Source organism: Monopterus albus, unplaced genomic scaffold (assembly GCF_001952655.1).
Source record: "Monopterus albus unplaced genomic scaffold, M_albus_1.0 scaffold19.1, whole genome shotgun sequence".
Lineage (NCBI taxonomy): Eukaryota > Metazoa > Chordata > Actinopteri > Synbranchiformes > Synbranchidae > Monopterus > Monopterus albus.
The window spans coordinates 1087397-1104971 of NW_018127899.1; the positions used below are offsets into that span (position 1 = coordinate 1087397).

Below are 17575 nucleotides of genomic sequence, written 5' to 3' on the forward strand. Positions count from 1 at the left end.
TAACTTCGTGTCTATTTTACCCTAATCTAACTAACAAACAAAAAAAAAACACTTCTATCCTTTTGCCCTGGGTGTTTGCAGATGTGTTGTATTCTGGCACAGCACTGAATGTATGCAGATATATTTTGTGTGTGTCAACTCTTAAACACATCATGAGTAAGAGAACTTCTCATGATCCACAGTGTGGAATCGTGCACAGCGCAAAAGAGAAAAAGATGAGTTTCTACTGCAAAGAGATTATGGTGAAGTAAATGTGTTTAGCAGACATGTCTGAGCCTACAGAGTCTAAGAAAACAAGTATTGTGTTTGTTAGTTTCTCTTCAGTGTTTCCTTGTGGCTCAGTCTTACAGATGACATGACATGGAAGGCGAGTGTCAGCAACAGGTTTCTGAAGTTAGGGTTCAAAGTGCAGGGAAGCAGCATCAAAAGATGCTGTTAGTGTCCTTCTAGACCCAAACCCAGCAGGGGGCGCTGCGTTCAGTTACTTGCAACCTCGTCTGCATTGTCAACCACCTCCAAGCTGTCCAGCCCACCACGTGCACGCCAGATCTTCACAGTGCGGTCACTAGAAGAGAGGAACAGGAACACGTTTTCTTCCAGACATTTCTCCTCATTTAGGACTTAGAGCTACCAGGAACATATGACCTGAGCAGCCAGAGACAAGTCCATGAATAAATAGAAGAGTCATAATAAAAAGCACAGACCTCAGAACACAGAGGGTGTGTAGTAGTTGTGTGTTTAAGACTCACTCTGAGGCCGTGAACAGGTGGCTGCTGTTGGTACAGATGCTGTTAATGGGGCTCTCGTGACCCTTCAACTCCCCCAGGGTCCCCAGTGTGTCCGTGTGCCACAGCTTGAGCACCCCACCTCTGCAGCCACTCAGCAGGGCTGGGGACCCAGGGACGACACCCAAAGCACAAACCCAGTCACGGTGGGCGTTAGGGACTTGCTGTTGGAGAGAAGGGGTGAAGGCTTATGAAAATGATTTGACCAGTGTGGGTCTGAAAATGTTAATCACCCAAAGCCACAAGGACACTGGTATTCTCACGGCAGAGCCAGCGCTGAATGAAATCATACTTCACTTCATGAATATAGCAGAGGAGAACAACTGGGCAGCACATGGTGCTGGAGAGTAACTAAGTACATTAACTCAAGTGCAATTTTGAAGTATATGTACTTTACTTGAGCACTTTGATTTTGTGCTACTTCATACTTCACTACATTTTAGTGGCAAATACTTTTACGCCATTAATTTTTTACCTTTAGTCCTTGTGTTTCTTTTATGAGTTGCCTTTATGTATATAAAATAAGCCTGCTTTGCCTTGACATACTGAAACATGAATCCCCAACTCCGCATCAGACACCTAAATACTTCATTGCATCCCCACTTGTCAGTCTCTTCTATCCATCTTTGTAATAGATCCATGTGTCCATATGCATCATCCCCCTCATTCATTACCTGCAGCAGGTCTTTACGGTCCAAATCCCACTTCTTGATGCCGTTGTCTCGGGACCCGCTGAAGAAAATGTCCCCCTGCACCACCAGTGATTCGATACCGTCGTAATGTGGCGGTTCGAAGTTGTGTGTAGGGCTGATGCTTCCCAGAGAGCCTTCACTCACATCAAACAGCTGCAGCAGCCACAACAACACGTTAAAATGTGTCCTGTAGTGACGCTCATAAATGATAATGTAGATGTGAGAATTAAAAAAAAAAAAAAAACATAGTTCACGTGTTTTTTCATACTAAGTCAAGAGGTTTTATCTGATACATATATAGATAAAGGCTTTATTGATCCCGAGGGAAATTCAGGTATCCACATGCTACACACGATTAGTGTAAATGCTACTAGGACTTTACTGCGTTGTGTGTGTGTGTGTGTGTGTGTGTGTGTGTGTGTGTGTGTGTGTGTGAGAGAGAGAGTGAGTGAGTGAGTGAGTGAGCCTTTCTGAAACTGCAAACGGACACACTTCATAATAAAAAATCCAATAAAGCACTTTCAACACATTTTCATACTCGGCTACAATATTAGTTCTGTTATACTCAAGCCAATCATGCTACCATAGGTTCATCTTGCATTATGGGGCTTATGTACCTTCCACTATACTGTATTCCTGAATGCCTGAATTAACCCATATATCATCCAGCTAATCTTTGGCTTCTCTAGACAGGGAACATTCTGCTGGTCCCAGAACATGAGCTGTGGTACATACAGATCACAAAGAGGTCACCTGAAACACACCTTGATGTAATGATCTTTGGATCCAGTGATCACAAGATCTTGGTTGCTTCCAGACTTATCCACAGTCAGACACATGACTGGACCAAGGTGACCAGTGAGTTTCCCAGTGGATGCAAATCTGACAGGGACACAAAGTTAATAAACAGTCTTGATTCAATAAGTTAAATCCCGGCCTGTAAATTTGAGGGGAAAGGCCGACGTTCGTGACAATGCATGAGAGAAACAGAACATTTGACATGTCAGTGGTGCTACAGGTAAAACCACCAAATACATTAAAAATCATCCTTTGGGATAAAAACTGCTTGTACTAAACTTAATGACAATCCCTCCAACAGCTGTTTTACTATAGCTCAAAGTGTTGGACCAGAGCGACTCACACTGCTGTCACTAAAACACAACACAACACAACACAACACAAGGTTATCTGTCAAGAGCCCAAAATGTCCCATATAGAGTTTCGTCTGAAGCATCTCTGGATATTTATGAAAATGTAGCCCCTCTGCTCACCTCCTCAGATCCCAGACTCTGACTGAGTTTCCAGCAGCAGCATACAGAACTGTCCCATTGGGGTTGAGAGCAATCTGGTTGATCTGATTCTCTCCTGCTGGGATGGTGACCGTCCGGCTGGTGGTAGACGCACAGGCGTCCCCGACACTAACCTGACCGGAGGACCTGTAGAAGCATTATCAGATTTAGATTTATTTGTGTGCACTCAGGACATACATCAGAGAAGTGCTTTGATCAGCAAAACACAATAAGAAAAAAGGCCTTAAAGGCTAAAATCTACAGACAGTCCCACTCACGTTAGTGTGCGGATACACTTGGCAGATTCCCGGATGTCCCAGACTTTGATGTACGAGGTGGACACGGTGAAGACCACGCTGGAGCTGTAGCGGACTGACACCACATTGTTGGGGTGACCAGCCAGGGACATTATCTCCTGACCAGTCACCAGGTTCCACACCTTACAGGTCCGGTCTGCAGGACGACACACCATCTGTCATCTCCTTAGTCATACATTTATTACAAATGTAGGGAGCATGTTGGAGTGACGCAGTGCAGCTCAAAGTCAAGGATGAGTAGAACACAAAACCATTTCTCAATGAGAAAGATCCTGTGTGAGATTTAGTGTTCTCTTAATTGTTTTGAGCTGTGTATTTACCTCAATTTATTGTCTACAAGCTCCTTCGCCATTAAAGTTTTCACTGCATGTACAATGACATTTTATTTTCATCAACTCATTTATCCACATACTATTCTTATGGCAATTCTAATTAATCCCCGTCAGGTCTTATTGGCTGTTAAAGAACAGCACAGCATCATGTCAAAGTGTAACAAATTACCAGCACTGCAACAAGGACACATGCAGGAATACTGATGAGAGACAGAAGAAGAGAAGGAGTGAGGTGAAGGAGCGACGGAAGGAAGGATTGTGGGTATTAACCTTTTGATCCAGTGAAGAGAAGGTCATCGGTGCACTCAACACAGAGAACAGCTTTACTGTGTCCCTCTGCCACGTGGACACACTGTAATGTTGCTGACCGGCTGCTTTTAGTGGACGGCACTGGGTTAATGACACCCCTGGAAAACGCACACGCATCATTATCAACAGGTGTAGTTTGTTTGGACATTACCTTGTCCACCAATCTGAGTGCAGCACAGATATAGATCACACCCATGCAACCAAAGTCATGCATAGTGTGCAGCTCCCGTGGCTGATGAGCACAATGCTGCAAATCAAACACAGAAAGAGATGGAACATAACAAGAGAGCTGTGGACAGAATCACCCTTATTGTGCTGCAGAACAGAAAAGCCAAGAATCCAAAGACAACTATGTACCTTATGATGCTTCTCTTTTCCAGCCTGTAATAGATAAACACACCCAAGGAGACAAAGACTGGAAATCGGCAGAGACAGATCATCAGGGGCCGCATGTTCGATAGCGTCACAGAAACCAGAATCAATCACTAACGAGCCGGTCATGTTGACACACCGGCATCTGATAACAGTTTTAGTTTTAGATGCGACCCAGCCACATCTGGTCCTTGCAGAGACTCCAGTTACAGGCTGATCTGATGAACTGCTTTTCCACCTTACAGTCGCGCTGAAAGCTGAGACTTATCAGTGCACACAGTGTAGGTCCTGATGAGAAAAGGATGGGAACCACACCATGTGTGGATGTGTTTCAGATTCACCTCTGCCCTGTACACCAGTGGTAACATTTTAGTGAAACATGAGACAAATAAAAAAACAATACTTGGGTGGATCAGAGGAAGGAGGAGGGGTGGAGAAGAGGACATGGTTAGAGGACAGGCGGAGGCATCCGTCCATCCTGGCGGGAGAGAGCATCCGACATTCCTGAGAGCTGATTAAACACCAACACTATTAAACCATTAATTCCTAACAACATTTTGAATTTTTAATCATACTTAAATTATTCTGCACTTGGTACAACACATTTAGAGAGAGCCGGTTCTTGTTATTAAAAAAAAACAACAACTTTACATTGATATTTTCAATACAATGGAACTGAATGGAACATAATGACAACATGGAAGGTGGAAAGTCAGTCTTCTAAGCCATGGCATGCTTTGGAAAGTCATGATTAGTAAAGGAACTGACACAATGTGCACTTAGGATGACAGAAATGACAGATATGCACACCACGGCACCTTACACTCCAAAATCAAAATCTGTTTGTGCTTCTACAGCCTCTTATCTACATGAAAATACCTAATAACAGACAGATTTTGGAGTGTAATGATGCTGCTCATCCTTAGCATCTTTCCCCTACTCTAATCTGACTCTCTGACAGCCTGGTGTCAATTTTACTTATCTCTGGTTCTTACTTATCCTGCAGGCTGTTTGCAGTATGCCACAGATATCATGTCATATGGCTAAACGCAGCGATGTGGTTAGTGGTGCGAGCAGCAGGAGAGGGAGGAAGTGGCTGGCTGCTCTTCAGGGTCCTGATGACTGGGCTGTGGAGGAAGAAAGCAGGACTGCCAATTAAGCGGCAGCATAACTAATGTGTGTGCTAAGCTGTTTAAACACTGCTGGCAGAAGCGTGGGAGGACTGCACGAAGACACAGCGAATACACATGTGCTGCATTCACATCATAAAGAAGCAACTGTCAGGAAAGTGTTCATATGCTCCAATTCATCTGAAGCCATAAAGAGGATATTACTGAGATGTCCTGCTCAGTGTGGTTTCCCTGGTTTATCAGTGGGGAAATTTGTAGATTAATGTTTTAATTACGTTCTGTATGTTGTCTTGTCATCAGCTCATAGAAACATCAGCAGTTGCTGCAAACTGCTGTTTCTTTACCGAACTTTTACTGCCGCCGTTGAAGGTGAGATTGTGTTGATGAGAACGGAGCACACGTACAGTACGGACAAACCCAAAAGCATAATGTCACAACTATCGCAGGTACAGAGGCGTAAGAAAGTAACGACATTCTACTCTCTGTGCAATCGTAAAATGTAAGGTAATAAAAGAAGAATTGTTTGGTTTGTTGTATGCAAATGAACAAGTGACTCTACACTGTGATGGAGACTTCTGAGGTCAGACGCTGAAGGAGCACTGACCACTGGAGACATAGGAGACTCAGTTTCTTCAGTTAAGAAAGTGGCATCTACCGGCTTTGCCGTATGACATGAACACAGCAATACTTAGAGTCATGCTGACCACGTGCGCTCACACACTGTGTTGAAGAACAGTGTGTGGCTGTAAGATGAGCATTGTGTTAAGCTGGCAAAGAGCTGACTATTCACAGTATTAGTCATGGGACAAGGCAACAGACCCATCGTGGGACACAATGAATGAGAGCAGAAACGGTTTCACCAGGTAAGTGCAGGTTGCTCCCCTGTTCAGTGTTAGAACAACCACTGATTCAGCATAATCTTCCATTTCTGTCTCACTCAAGAATTTACTCTTAAGACAAAGAAAGAGAAAAGACAGTGATCCAGGACATTTATCATGAGTAGATCAGTGGCATTAGGGCTGATTAGCAAGCTGAACACTCTGAGCTAAAACTACCAAGAATGAAAAAAGAACTATTATTACCATTATGACTCAAAGAAGAGACAATATCCAAGTTAAGCAGGAACACGTGGCTTTAAGTTCAGCATAGAGCTTGGCAGGTCAGAGGTTATCATAGCAGATGCAGAGCTTTGCTGATTTAGTTGAGACCACATGCTTCTCCAAAGCAGGAAACAAAAAGCAGGATTTATTAGTAGAGTTGATGTCAAGTTATTTTGCTTTTTTTCGGCTTTGCGGGCACAATGTCGGCAGCAATATCTTACTGTTTAATCTCCTTGACCTTTGCTCTGTCGGATGCTGCTTGTGCCTTGTCATATGTCTTCCTGCGAGAGAGCGGGGAAGGCTCTGGAGCTCGCTTATCCACCCCTGACGATGTTCTGGAGCCAGAACTGAGCGTTCAGTTTCACATTTATCCACAAAAAACACAAAGACAGTAGCAAAAAAAAAAATCATACAACAACAGAAGGATGTAAAACCAAAGTGAAATAATGGAATGAGATGAGCATGCAGCACACACAGGAACATGGTTACCTGATATTCAAAGTCCCAAAACTGTGGTGGTTCTTCACCAAGCTCGTGTTTCAATACAATGGACACTGTGTAGCTTTTGTGCATCACTAAAATATATTTTATCGCTTGATTTGCTGATGCATTACTGTCTGCCAAGCCTCTTTTTACATACAAGTCAATGTGCACTTAATTTTGAAGCATGGCCTTTCACAAGCCAGTTAATGCATTGTGGTTAATATTTTTGCTTTCAGCGTGTCACTCAGTTGTAATAAGGAATTAGAAAGGTTGGTTATGCAGAAGACAGGAATAATCGAGCCACACAAATGTTCATATTTGTACCTCTCTATATGCTTTTCCCTCAAAGCACTCATCAGCTAGAGGCTCATGAATAATGTGAAATAAAATTCAACAAAGCAGAGCAAGCAGCAGCAACATCAACAACATGCAGTAAGGGAGGATGCAGCAATTCATTTGTTAGGAAAGAGGGCTGGGCCTGGACTTACATGCTGCCCATTTTAGAGGAAAAGCCAGGGGAGAGAGCTGTGAAGTCCCTGACTGACGAGCCTGAAGGGTCCACGTCTCCTCCCCCATCTGGAGTTTCAGCTAACGGCAGCATCGGACTGGTGAAATCTGCTGTGGATGCGTCAGGTGCCGAGTCACTGTTTGCGTACAGCAACTCCATCTGAGTGGTGGTCCTTCTACGAGCCTGTAGGGCACAGACAGGTGAAAATTATACCAGGAAGCGAAGGAGTAGACAGTAAAGTGCAGCGAACGGGGTGCAAATGCCAACACTGCTGTACCTTATTTCTTGTTTTGGTCTCACCACAGAGTTTCATAAGATCTGATGCCAACGTGCTAGAGGAAGTACATAAGTTTTATAGGTGAGTACTGACCATGTAGCTTTTAGTAGAAACACACATATAACAACACATAAGATGACACATTACCCAACACCTAACAAGTAGTCTGATTTCATTGAAAAGCACTGAAGGCCCATTAAACTCAAAATCAACTTAATGTGTGTTAACTGTGACCCAGTTGGTGTAAATTGTCTCTATAATGTTTCTCTACCAAATTATTACTGCATTTATTTCCTAGCTCAGACATGTTGCTTCATCACAGAGAAAAGCAGATATATTAGATTAGATAGATTTTATTGCCATAGATTTTATTTGCATCTAATTCAAACGAACTTATCGTTCTGCTGTGTGGACCTGTGGAGAAATATAACTCACTTCCCCTCTGCTGAAGGGCTCTGGGCAGATTCATCACTGCTGCTGTCGTCACCATTTTCTGTCAAATGAGATCAATAAATAAAAAAAATTTGTTATAAGAAAAGCCTTTTGGCTGACAAGACTGAGGAGACTACTTAAGACTTAGCAATTACACTTTGCCTAAGACTAAACAATTAAATCGTTTACTCAGGTTCACTAAAAGGGTGATGTAATTTTCTTGTTTTTATTAGGTAACCATTCAAAATGGATGTTGATAAGATGAACAAGGGGAGCCGATGAGGGCGACGTCAGCACAGCGCCATGCTGTTGTATCCTCACTGAGGCTAGCGAGATCAGATGGGTCACAAAAGGTGAGAGGTCAGAGAGCAATCAGGTGGGGGTGGGGGTGAAGGTAAAAAACCCAGCATGAGACAACAAGAGGAGGAGGAGGCATGTGAGGGATCATTAGTCCATTGCTCCTGGTGTGGCCAAGGTCCAGCAGAGCTAAAGTATCCATGTTGTACAGCTCCTGGGGAAGCTCTGGGGTTAGCAGAGTACTAAAGCATGGAGCCTATAGCACGTGGTGAGCTGGGAGGAGAGGGGGGAGGAAGAGGTCTGCAGACAGATGGGGGGGAAGCCTGGTTGCACTGCACCTCATGCACCTGTTCATGTTATGTTTAGTTAGTTTTCAGAATGCAAAGGGAAGGAACCATGCATTCATAGCACAGATAAGAGTCCAATACGGTTTCACTTACCAGTTGGGATGTTACCTAGCTCTGTAAAAACACAGGAAAACAAAAAAAGAAAAAAGAAAACATGGGGGAACAGAAAAAAGGCAATGCACAAATCAAAACACAGTCCCCCAAAATTCTAAAAGAAACAAAACAAAAGAAAATGAATAGAGCATCCTGCTAAACAGAGGCTGGCAAAAACACAGGGGACATAAAAAGTTTTGATGATGATAAAAGCGTTGTATGAATTTACACATTTTTTAAAAATCTGTGCTTTGAAAAATTTGGTCAAATGTGATCTTTCCACATAATAACCGTGGAATTAGAGATTTTTGCATAGAAATTAGTCCAGCTTTTATTGAGCAGAAGGCGACAAGCAAGAGCATCTCAATAGGCCCAATCATGCAACTGACCAGTAACCCAGCCCACTTTCTAAAGGCCAAATGCTCTGTGACACAAGTCAAGACACATTTAAAGACAAAGAACATTAATGGAAAAGAAATACCATTATCCTCCCAGAATAAAACCTGAATCCTCATTTGACTTGATATGATACCACTGATGCTTCCAGAAGGTGGGCCAGGTTCAACTAGGTCTGTGTTTTGGGTCCTCATCTCCACTTCTAACTTTACCCAACCAAAGACAGCTGTTACCTTGCAGAGCATTCCCCAGCAGGGCGTCTAGCTCCGGGTTGAATTCCGCCTTCTCTTTCAGCATGTGAAAGAGCAGCTGGTTCTGTGTGGCGCTGGTGATCTCCGTCTGCTTCAGTCTGCCCTCCATCACCTTCACCTGCGACTCACTCTGGGCTGCCTGCAGACCCTGAGGAGGTCAGAGCACAGACGGTATTTGTAGTCAAATTCACACCCACATCTCGTCTGCACTTGACAGTTCTTAGCTAGATTTGGAAGTTTTCAAGATGATACATGGTTACATATCAAACTTAACGACTTCAGTTTGCCTTTTCTATCTTTCATTGCGATTGTGAAATGACAAAAATTACAGAAACACAAAGAGCATCTATCCTTCTTCTGCTTAACATTAATACAATGGCAAAATAAAGGAAAGCAGAAAAATCAGTCAGTGAGATGTGTTGCTATCTGCTGAAGAATCACTTTTTGTCACTCTTATTTACAGTGTGTTGTCATGTCATGCGTGTGTTGTCCAGGTCATTATTAGCATTCAAAGCTGCCATATGCACAGTCTGTAGTGATGTGTAGTGATTTGTCCAGGTCATTATTAGCATTCAAAGGTCAAAGTGTTTATTTGTCATATGCACAGTTAGGACACGTGTTTCCCTGTACAATGAAATTCTTACTTTGCCGTCCACATGAATGCCACACAATACAAGTGAAATATAAAGTACATTGGTACCTTATTTATGGTCATTGACATGAAGTGATGGAGCAGGAAACGAGCCTCTGCCAGAGTACAGGAGCCAATCACAGCAGAGACGTCCACAGTGTCACCTTCCTCCTGAGGGCAAAAAAGCACAAATGATAATAAATTTGTTTTTGTCACTTAAAGATGGTATGAAAAAATTCTCTCACATCACACAAAGGTCTGGGTAACAGGAAATTCCACGTGAGCCGTTTGAGCAGCCAGTACATTTTTAATATTTACCTTTTATGTTATCACCTCCCAACTCAGGCTTTCTTACCTTGGTTTCCTCCATCTGCATGATGTTGGCTTGACAGTCTGCAATGCTGTCATTGATGTAGTCAATGTTGGCAGTCAATGCATCCACTTCTTCGCTGAGAGGGAGCACCGCCTTCTCTGTGTCTGGCCCTTCTCTTAGCAGCCGGTCCCTCTTCCTGAGGACCTTCTCCTTACGCTTGGTCAGCTCCTCTCGTTGCTATAAACACACACACACACAATAGGACAGGACACTGTTATGCTCAGGGCATCCACACTGATGTTAGAAAACGTAAAGCACTTTTTTTTTCATGGAGTCATTTCTTATAGCAGTACAGACAGAGAGGAGAAAGATGAACTCATCCCAAAGTTATACCACGTTTCCCTTTTTTCAGCCCACTAAGCACAATGAATTCTACAACAGCAACATGGTACAGCACCGGCATTACAGCCTCCTCCAAGGTAAGAAGACAAACCCAGAGGCAGGTGAGGGGGCTTCTATTGTAATGCACACTGGCTGACAAAAAAAATCAAATATTATAGACAAAAATGGCTTGACTAGAAGAGTGTCAGTCGACTGACAGGTCTCTCAACTATTTGACTATTAGGTGGCAGCCCAGAACAACTGTTCCTGCTATCCTCAATACTGAGGATAGCAGGTGATGTTAACTTTACAGAGGATGTTGTGGCTCAGGAAGCAGCATGGTTGTCAGTTGGAAGGTTGGTGGTTTGATTCCTGGTCTCCCAAGTCCACATGTCAAAGTGTCCTTGGGCAAGACACTGAACCCCTAGTTGCCCCTAGTGGTCAGGCAGCAATTGACAGAGATATCCCCACAGGGATTAATAAAGTAGAATAAATACAACTCTTCCCCCTTTTAGATTTTATCCTGCTCGTCTGCATTTGATGACAACCCTAACCTTCCATACAACTGTGTGCTGCTGCAGGACTTTACCTTGAGCAGGCGGTTCATGTCGGTCTCCATGTTGGAGATGGTCATCCTCTGCATGATGACATCAGAGATCCGTCGCTCCAGAGACTGCCATTTGTTGCGAGCGACTCTGGTGGAGTAAATACCTGCTGTACGTCTGTAGGAAGAACTGCACATATGATATCAGTCAGCAGTGTTAATTCATTGAAAGATGTAGCACTTTCAAAGACAGGGATGATGTGAATGAGCTCGTAAACATGTCCTAGAACTGATTTGAAGATCACTGCAGACCCCTCACACCCGGGATACAATCTGTTTGAACTCTTCCCCTCTGGACGGCGTTACAGGTCACTGTGCACCAAGACAATCAGACACAAGAACGATTTCTTCCCCCGAGCCGTCACTCTGATTAACACTTAACCCATGACAGTATGACTGGACAATAACCCTCAGTGCAGTACATGTAAATATACATTGTACAGATATACAGATTGGTACAGGTCTCTATTTTTTGAGTACTCTATTTTTACTCTTCTCATTTCCTAATGAACATTCCTTGTCCATTTGCATTGTTTATACTGTTTAAATGTGTTATACTACACAGCCTTATATTGGTATAGTGTTTACTTGCCGTTTGCTATTGCCTTACATAAGGATATGTACACACGCACTGAGAGCTGCTGTACCAGAGTCAAATTCCTCATGTCCAACACACCTGGTCAATAAAGCTGATTCTGAACTGGTTATCTTATGGTGGTACTGGAGTTAAGTGTCTAACTAAGAACACTTCCACCTGTAGTATTAAATGAAAACCATGGCCATTTTTGCTGTTATTTACTAGCCTTTCTTATTTCTCCCAGGCTGGAGATATTAATATGGACCCAAACCCACACAGACTCACCGAGTTCCGTTTGGCGCGGCATTGCCGGAGGAGTACATGCGCCCAGAGGGCGGTCTGTTGGGGGAGTCCTGGACTGGCTCTGGGAGAGTGACTTTCCTGATGACCTTGCCTGAGGTGGGCCTGACTTGCCTCCTCAGAGCCGTCACCTAGCACACAGGGTAACAGAAGTGAGGAAGGATGGATATTAAAAACTGAAGAACACCCACATTAATTAGATGTTTCTTTTACTGACACTTATCAGCACAGGGTGAAAAAATGCAGACAGTTTGACAATATCTTCTTCCGTGTGAAGTGCTTTTCTGCTTTGGAGTCTTGCTTTGGTTATACACACCCACCTCCCCCCTTTTTTGTCTTCAGCTGAGCACAGTGTTTTTTTTATCTCAAGCTTGTGAATATTAAAACCATACCACATGTATGTCTGCGTGATTTATCACTAGTACTGTATGTCTGCCCACATTATGTACGAGCATAATCCATAACCTTTGTGGAAAAACAGTTGCTTTTTCTAACTGCATTTATTAGCCAAGGTTAAGCATTTCCTTTCATTCAATGACTTTGAGGGGGAAATTCATGCATTTATTACCTCTTATTACATGTTTTTCTTCATTTCCTGTCCTTTTTTCCTTTTTCCAATCTGGGGGTAATTTTTGACGTCAATTTCAACTTTGATAAGCAGATCAAGTCAGTGGTTAAATCCAGCTTCTGCCAGCTAAGACTGCTAGCAAAGGTAAAGCCATTTCTCTCTCATAGTGACTTAGAGAAAGCCATTCATGCGTTTGTGACTTCCCGGCTTGACTATTGTAATGCCCTGTACTCCGGGTTATCCCAGTCATCACTCTCCAGGCTCCAGCTTGTTCAGAACGCGGCTGCCCGTCTGCTGACAAACACTCGTCGGCATGCCCATATCACTCCGGTTCTGCTGTCTCTTCACTGGCTGCCCATTAAATGGAGAGTAGATTTTAAGGTTTTGCTTTATGTTTTTAAAGCCATGCACGGCCTTGCCCCTCCGTACCTGTCCGACCTCTTGGCTAGATATGTCCCTCGCAGAACCCTGCGATCATCGGGTCACCTTGCTCTTGTCGTTCCCCCTGCACACTACAAAAAATGGGGAGGTCGTGCCTTTGCCGTGCATGGCCCTAGGCTGTGGAATTCCCTGCCTTTAGATATACGCTTGATAACTGAGGCGGCAGCGTTTAAGTCAGCGTTAAAAACGCATCTTTTCAAACTAGCTTTTAATGTCTAGCGTGTTCACAGATTTTCGTCACCTTTAATAATTTATTTCTTAACTAGTTTTAATATGTTAGTGTGTGTATTGGTCCTCTGGGCCACCACGGGTAAGCCCCCGGTGGGAGAGCCGGCTGGGTGGGAGTTGGCCTATATCAGACGTTGGATATCTATTTGGCTTCTGTCTGTTTATGAATGTTCTAAACTGATAATGTATTACTATGCTTTTATTGTTGTAGCACTTTGTGCTCTTGAGCTGGAAAGTGCGGTACAAATAAAGATTATAATTTTTTTTTTATTGTTTATCTAATTATTCTTCAATTAATTGTTTTATTTGTTTTAAAGTTATTTATCTGCTTTTGTTCTATTAATTCTTTTATTGTAAAGCACCTTATAACTTTGGATATGTGCTATATAAATCAATTTTTACTTTTCTTCTTTTTTAAATGAAACTATCTCATCCAAGAAGGTGTAATAGTCCACATAAACCACAGTGTTCTACCCCGACCCAAAACTATCTGCATATCAAATCAGCTGTAGCTAAGTGTCAAAAACCTGTGCAGCAGTTAAGATTCAAGTACAAAAAAACATAAATGTGCCCACCTCTTCAGTCTTTCTCCTCAGAATGAGCTCCTGCTGCCTCTTCTGAGCCTCCAGTAACTTCAGCTGATGCTGAGGATGAGAACAATATCAGCATCTACACAACTACTTAAATGGAAGGATTTGAACTAATGGCACAGATCGACCACTAACTGAAGCCAAACAAAATGGATCTGTCCCTATAACCAACCTCTTGCTTGCGCTGGTCTTTTTTCAAGGTAGCAATTTCTCTGTTTCTGCGAGACTCATTCAACCTGTTCTTCTCCTGCTGCTCCTTCATCTGCTTCATGAGACGAACCTGCAACAATCAGTTTAAACAGTCTCAGACTTAGTATACAAATGCAAATAGTCTGGGTACTCTACTGGCAGTTTGTGATCTTGTGACAGTTCTCATAAGGTTTGTGAGGCTTTATTTTCTCTCATCCCTACTCTTTACCTTTATTTGCCTCTGAAATGCTGCTTCTGGACTACTGTCTGAAACAGGTCTGACCTATTCTACACATTAAATAATTTCTATTCCATTTAAATGAACAGGAGTAAGGAAATGAGCCTGATCCATGTGGATCTTTCATATAGTCTCAACTGAGGCAAATTCTTCCAAGCTCATGAAAAATAACAGACTTGGCATCATCATGAATAATAACTGTCAAGAGGAGAAATTACTGGTGCAGTTGTTACAATCAAACTTTGACTGGCCAACTATCCAACCACACCTTTGTCTTCTTCATTTCTGCGACGTCCATCTGAAGCTTCTTCAGCTGTTTCTCATACTGTGATTGGTTCTTCAGCAGGCGGGCGTGCTCCTTCTGCGCTGACTGGAGCTTCTGAAGCTCCTTGTTCATGACACTCAGCTTCTTCTCGTATTCAGCCTTGATTTTACGAGCTTTGTCCTCTGTGCCACTTTCTACAGAGTCTGAAAGCAGGAGACACATAAATGATGGAAAACTGATCTTCTAAGACATTTAAAAAGATTTAAATTTGGTGGATGTTTATATCCAAACTGCCTGAGTACAGGTGGATACAACATGAACAGTGTATTAGTCCAGTGCAGTACTCCTGCGCTGAGCGATACATGCTCCCCCTCCTGGCCTTCTCAGCTTACTCATGTTCTGGAGGACCCGGTCCCTCTCCAGCTGGGTGTCTCTGATCTTGCACTGCAGCATCATCAGCTTCTGCTCATACTGCTGTTTGAGTGTTTGTAGCCGCCGCTGACTGTTTTCCAGCTCGTCAATCAGCTTCTGCTTGATGGCGATCTCACACGTGATGTTGGCCAGATCTGCCTGGTAGTTCTCTGTCAGACACAGACGGTCACATTGAACCTCAACATGCAGAAGGAGTTTACATGCACAGATTTTTTTTTTTACAGCATTTAGAAAAAGGTTTCTAAATAAGCAATATTTTCTCATGTCTCATCACTGCCGTTTTACATTTGTGTAAATAAACTAAACACAAGAATTAGGTGTGCCTTTTTCTTAATCCTTCTCCTACAGCACGTTATAATGTAGTTGTGGTAAAGCAGCACAGGAGGACGAGCTTGTTAAAATGATGCACGAGGCAGACTTGAGGCCCACCTGTGTTGCTGTCTTGTGACAGCATTAGCAAGCTAACATGAAGTTATAGAGCAAGTTTGTCTGGTTTGTTCAAGTGATGATCCAGGATGGACACTGGTATTACAAAAGGTAGCAGGAACGGTTGATGGCCAGAGCACAGTGATGCTAACAGTTGGCTGTAAGATACAGTTTGCTAACAGCAGGCCTGACTGAGTAGTTTTGTAGATGATCAAGTTAGAGTCGATACTGGTGGAGGAGTGTGCTGGGGAGACGCACTTTCTAAGGGGACACAGGTATATGCTTACAGCGCTGATCTGATGATGACTTCAGCCCCCACTTGAGGGAAACCTGCAACCTGCTAAATGTGATTGTGTGACTGTGTAAGTTTGTTCTGTTAGTTGAACAGTTTTGTGCTCTGGGAAAGAGATTCAGAGAAAGAGACAGGAAGAAGTCACAGTATCTCCGATACCTTTTTCATCTGACTCAGAGTCAGACTCATCAGAGCTTTCTTCCATCTCCATTTCCTCTTCCTCCTCGTCCTCCTCCTCTTCTCCTTCCTCATGGTCGCTGCCTTCCTGGACTTCCTGCAAGGTAACATTGTGAAAGCAGTTCTGTTTCTTAAGGATAATTCAATGTAAGGGGGAAACGAGAAATGTGCATTGTACCATTTCTGTGTCCTCGCTGATTCGCTCCATCAGTTCCTTCTCTGTGCCCTTTTCTGGCTCATTGTCCGGAACCTCCTCCTTACTGGCACCAAAAGATTCAGACCTGGAGAAGAGTCAGAAACTTTTATTCACTGTGATGATTATTTTCTGAGAAAACGTGGTTTATCCCAATTGGGCTGCACATGCTTCTTCACAGGTACTACAGCGCAAGTAAACATTAAGCCTATTTTTACTGTGACAATACATCTGCGGGTCTTAAAGACAAAATTCAACATTTTGTAGCTGGGACAATGTAATATTTGTAACTAATGCAGGACGTGGTTATCATCAACAGACTTCACTGCCTTTTTGCCACACAAGCTTTTTAATGGATAAAGCTGTTACGTGTAACTGATTAACTCCCTATATTTATGTGATTTTTATGAGATAATGCACAAACTACATGTACCACAAAACAAACCCAAGTGGTTGAAGCATTATCTCATAACGTGGTGAATTACAAAGCTGAGCACAGAGATGACAGTGCTCCTTTATTTCTTGTCAAACCACACTTCAGTTGGTTATGAGCTTATTCGCATAAAAGACAGTGAGTTTTGTTTAACAGAGGGAGGTGTCTCATCCGAGCCTGAACAAAACCATCCATCCATTATCTACCCTGCTTATTCCTGAATAGGGTCGTGGCGGGCCAGAGCCAGTCCCAGCTGACACTGGGTGAGAGGTGGGGTGCACCCTGGACAGGTTGCCAGTCTGTCACAGGGCTGACATGTAAACAAACAATTTAGAGTCGCCAATCAAACTAAGCTGCATGTCTTTGGACTGTGGGAGGAAGATGGAGTACCCGGAGAGAACCACGCAGGCCTGAACCAAACCAGCAAAAGCAAAAAAGCATGGAGAGAGAATGCAGCGCGAAAACAGATATTTGTGAACCAAATCTGTGAAGCAGGTCTGTTAGATAAATATCTTATCAAAACGCAGAGAAGAATCATCTGACAAGAATCACCTAGAGACGCCGAGCAAAAAGAAAAAGGAACACAGGATAGAAAAGGGGAGGCTGTCATCCAGTGTTGATTTGTTTTAATACAATTTGCATAAAGGCTGATTAACACAGTCAGTCATAAAAGATAAAAGACAATGCCTGTGCACTCATCCATAAGGCACTTTCAAGATATTTTCTGATGTTTCAAACATTTGGCGCTAATATTTTGAGTGGAAAAACACTTCCCTAATGGTATCAACTGGAGTGTTTTGAGCTTTGACCATGTTCTGCTGAAAATGTCTCAGACATTTTCCAGTTCCAGGTTGTCTTTAATCCTTATTACACAGTCAGTAGAACAC

The 17575-nt window shown here is 43.0% G+C and overlaps 1 protein-coding gene across 14 annotated transcripts in view; it reads right to left on the bottom strand.

Annotated features, from left to right (window-relative positions):
* Window positions 1-348: 348 nt before the first annotated feature.
* kif21a (kinesin family member 21A) overlaps window positions 349-17575 on the bottom strand; it is a 38760-nt gene continuing 21533 nt past the window's right edge. For 2 of the 14 annotated variants that reach the window (XM_020593342.1, XM_020593348.1), the window contains 25 exons: window positions 16241-16343; window positions 16045-16159; window positions 15128-15316; window positions 14739-14938; window positions 14216-14323; window positions 14029-14097; window positions 12202-12347; window positions 11325-11469; window positions 10397-10591; window positions 10111-10212; window positions 9393-9558; window positions 8764-8784; window positions 8030-8087; window positions 7595-7649; window positions 7298-7500; window positions 6548-6673; window positions 4500-4607; window positions 4082-4105; window positions 3686-3822; window positions 3045-3219; window positions 2749-2913; window positions 2242-2359; window positions 1460-1630; window positions 750-949; window positions 349-565 (listed from right to left, as the gene is read on the bottom strand). In XM_020593342.1, the coding sequence (XP_020448998.1) occupies window positions 478-565; window positions 750-949; window positions 1460-1630; window positions 2242-2359; window positions 2749-2913; window positions 3045-3219; window positions 3686-3822; window positions 4082-4105; window positions 4500-4607; window positions 6548-6673; window positions 7298-7500; window positions 7595-7649; window positions 8030-8087; window positions 8764-8784; window positions 9393-9558; window positions 10111-10212; window positions 10397-10591; window positions 11325-11469; window positions 12202-12347; window positions 14029-14097; window positions 14216-14323; window positions 14739-14938; window positions 15128-15316; window positions 16045-16159; window positions 16241-16343 (3187 nt within the window). In that variant the 3' untranslated portion in view covers window positions 349-477. The remainder of the gene's footprint in view (window positions 566-749; window positions 950-1459; window positions 1631-2241; window positions 2360-2748; window positions 2914-3044; window positions 3220-3685; window positions 3823-4081; window positions 4106-4499; window positions 4608-6547; window positions 6674-7297; window positions 7501-7594; window positions 7650-8029; window positions 8088-8763; window positions 8785-9392; window positions 9559-10110; window positions 10213-10396; window positions 10592-11324; window positions 11470-12201; window positions 12348-14028; window positions 14098-14215; window positions 14324-14738; window positions 14939-15127; window positions 15317-16044; window positions 16160-16240; window positions 16344-17575) is intronic. The other 12 variants (XM_020593343.1, XM_020593346.1, XM_020593344.1 and 9 more) reach the window with 12 other exon arrangements.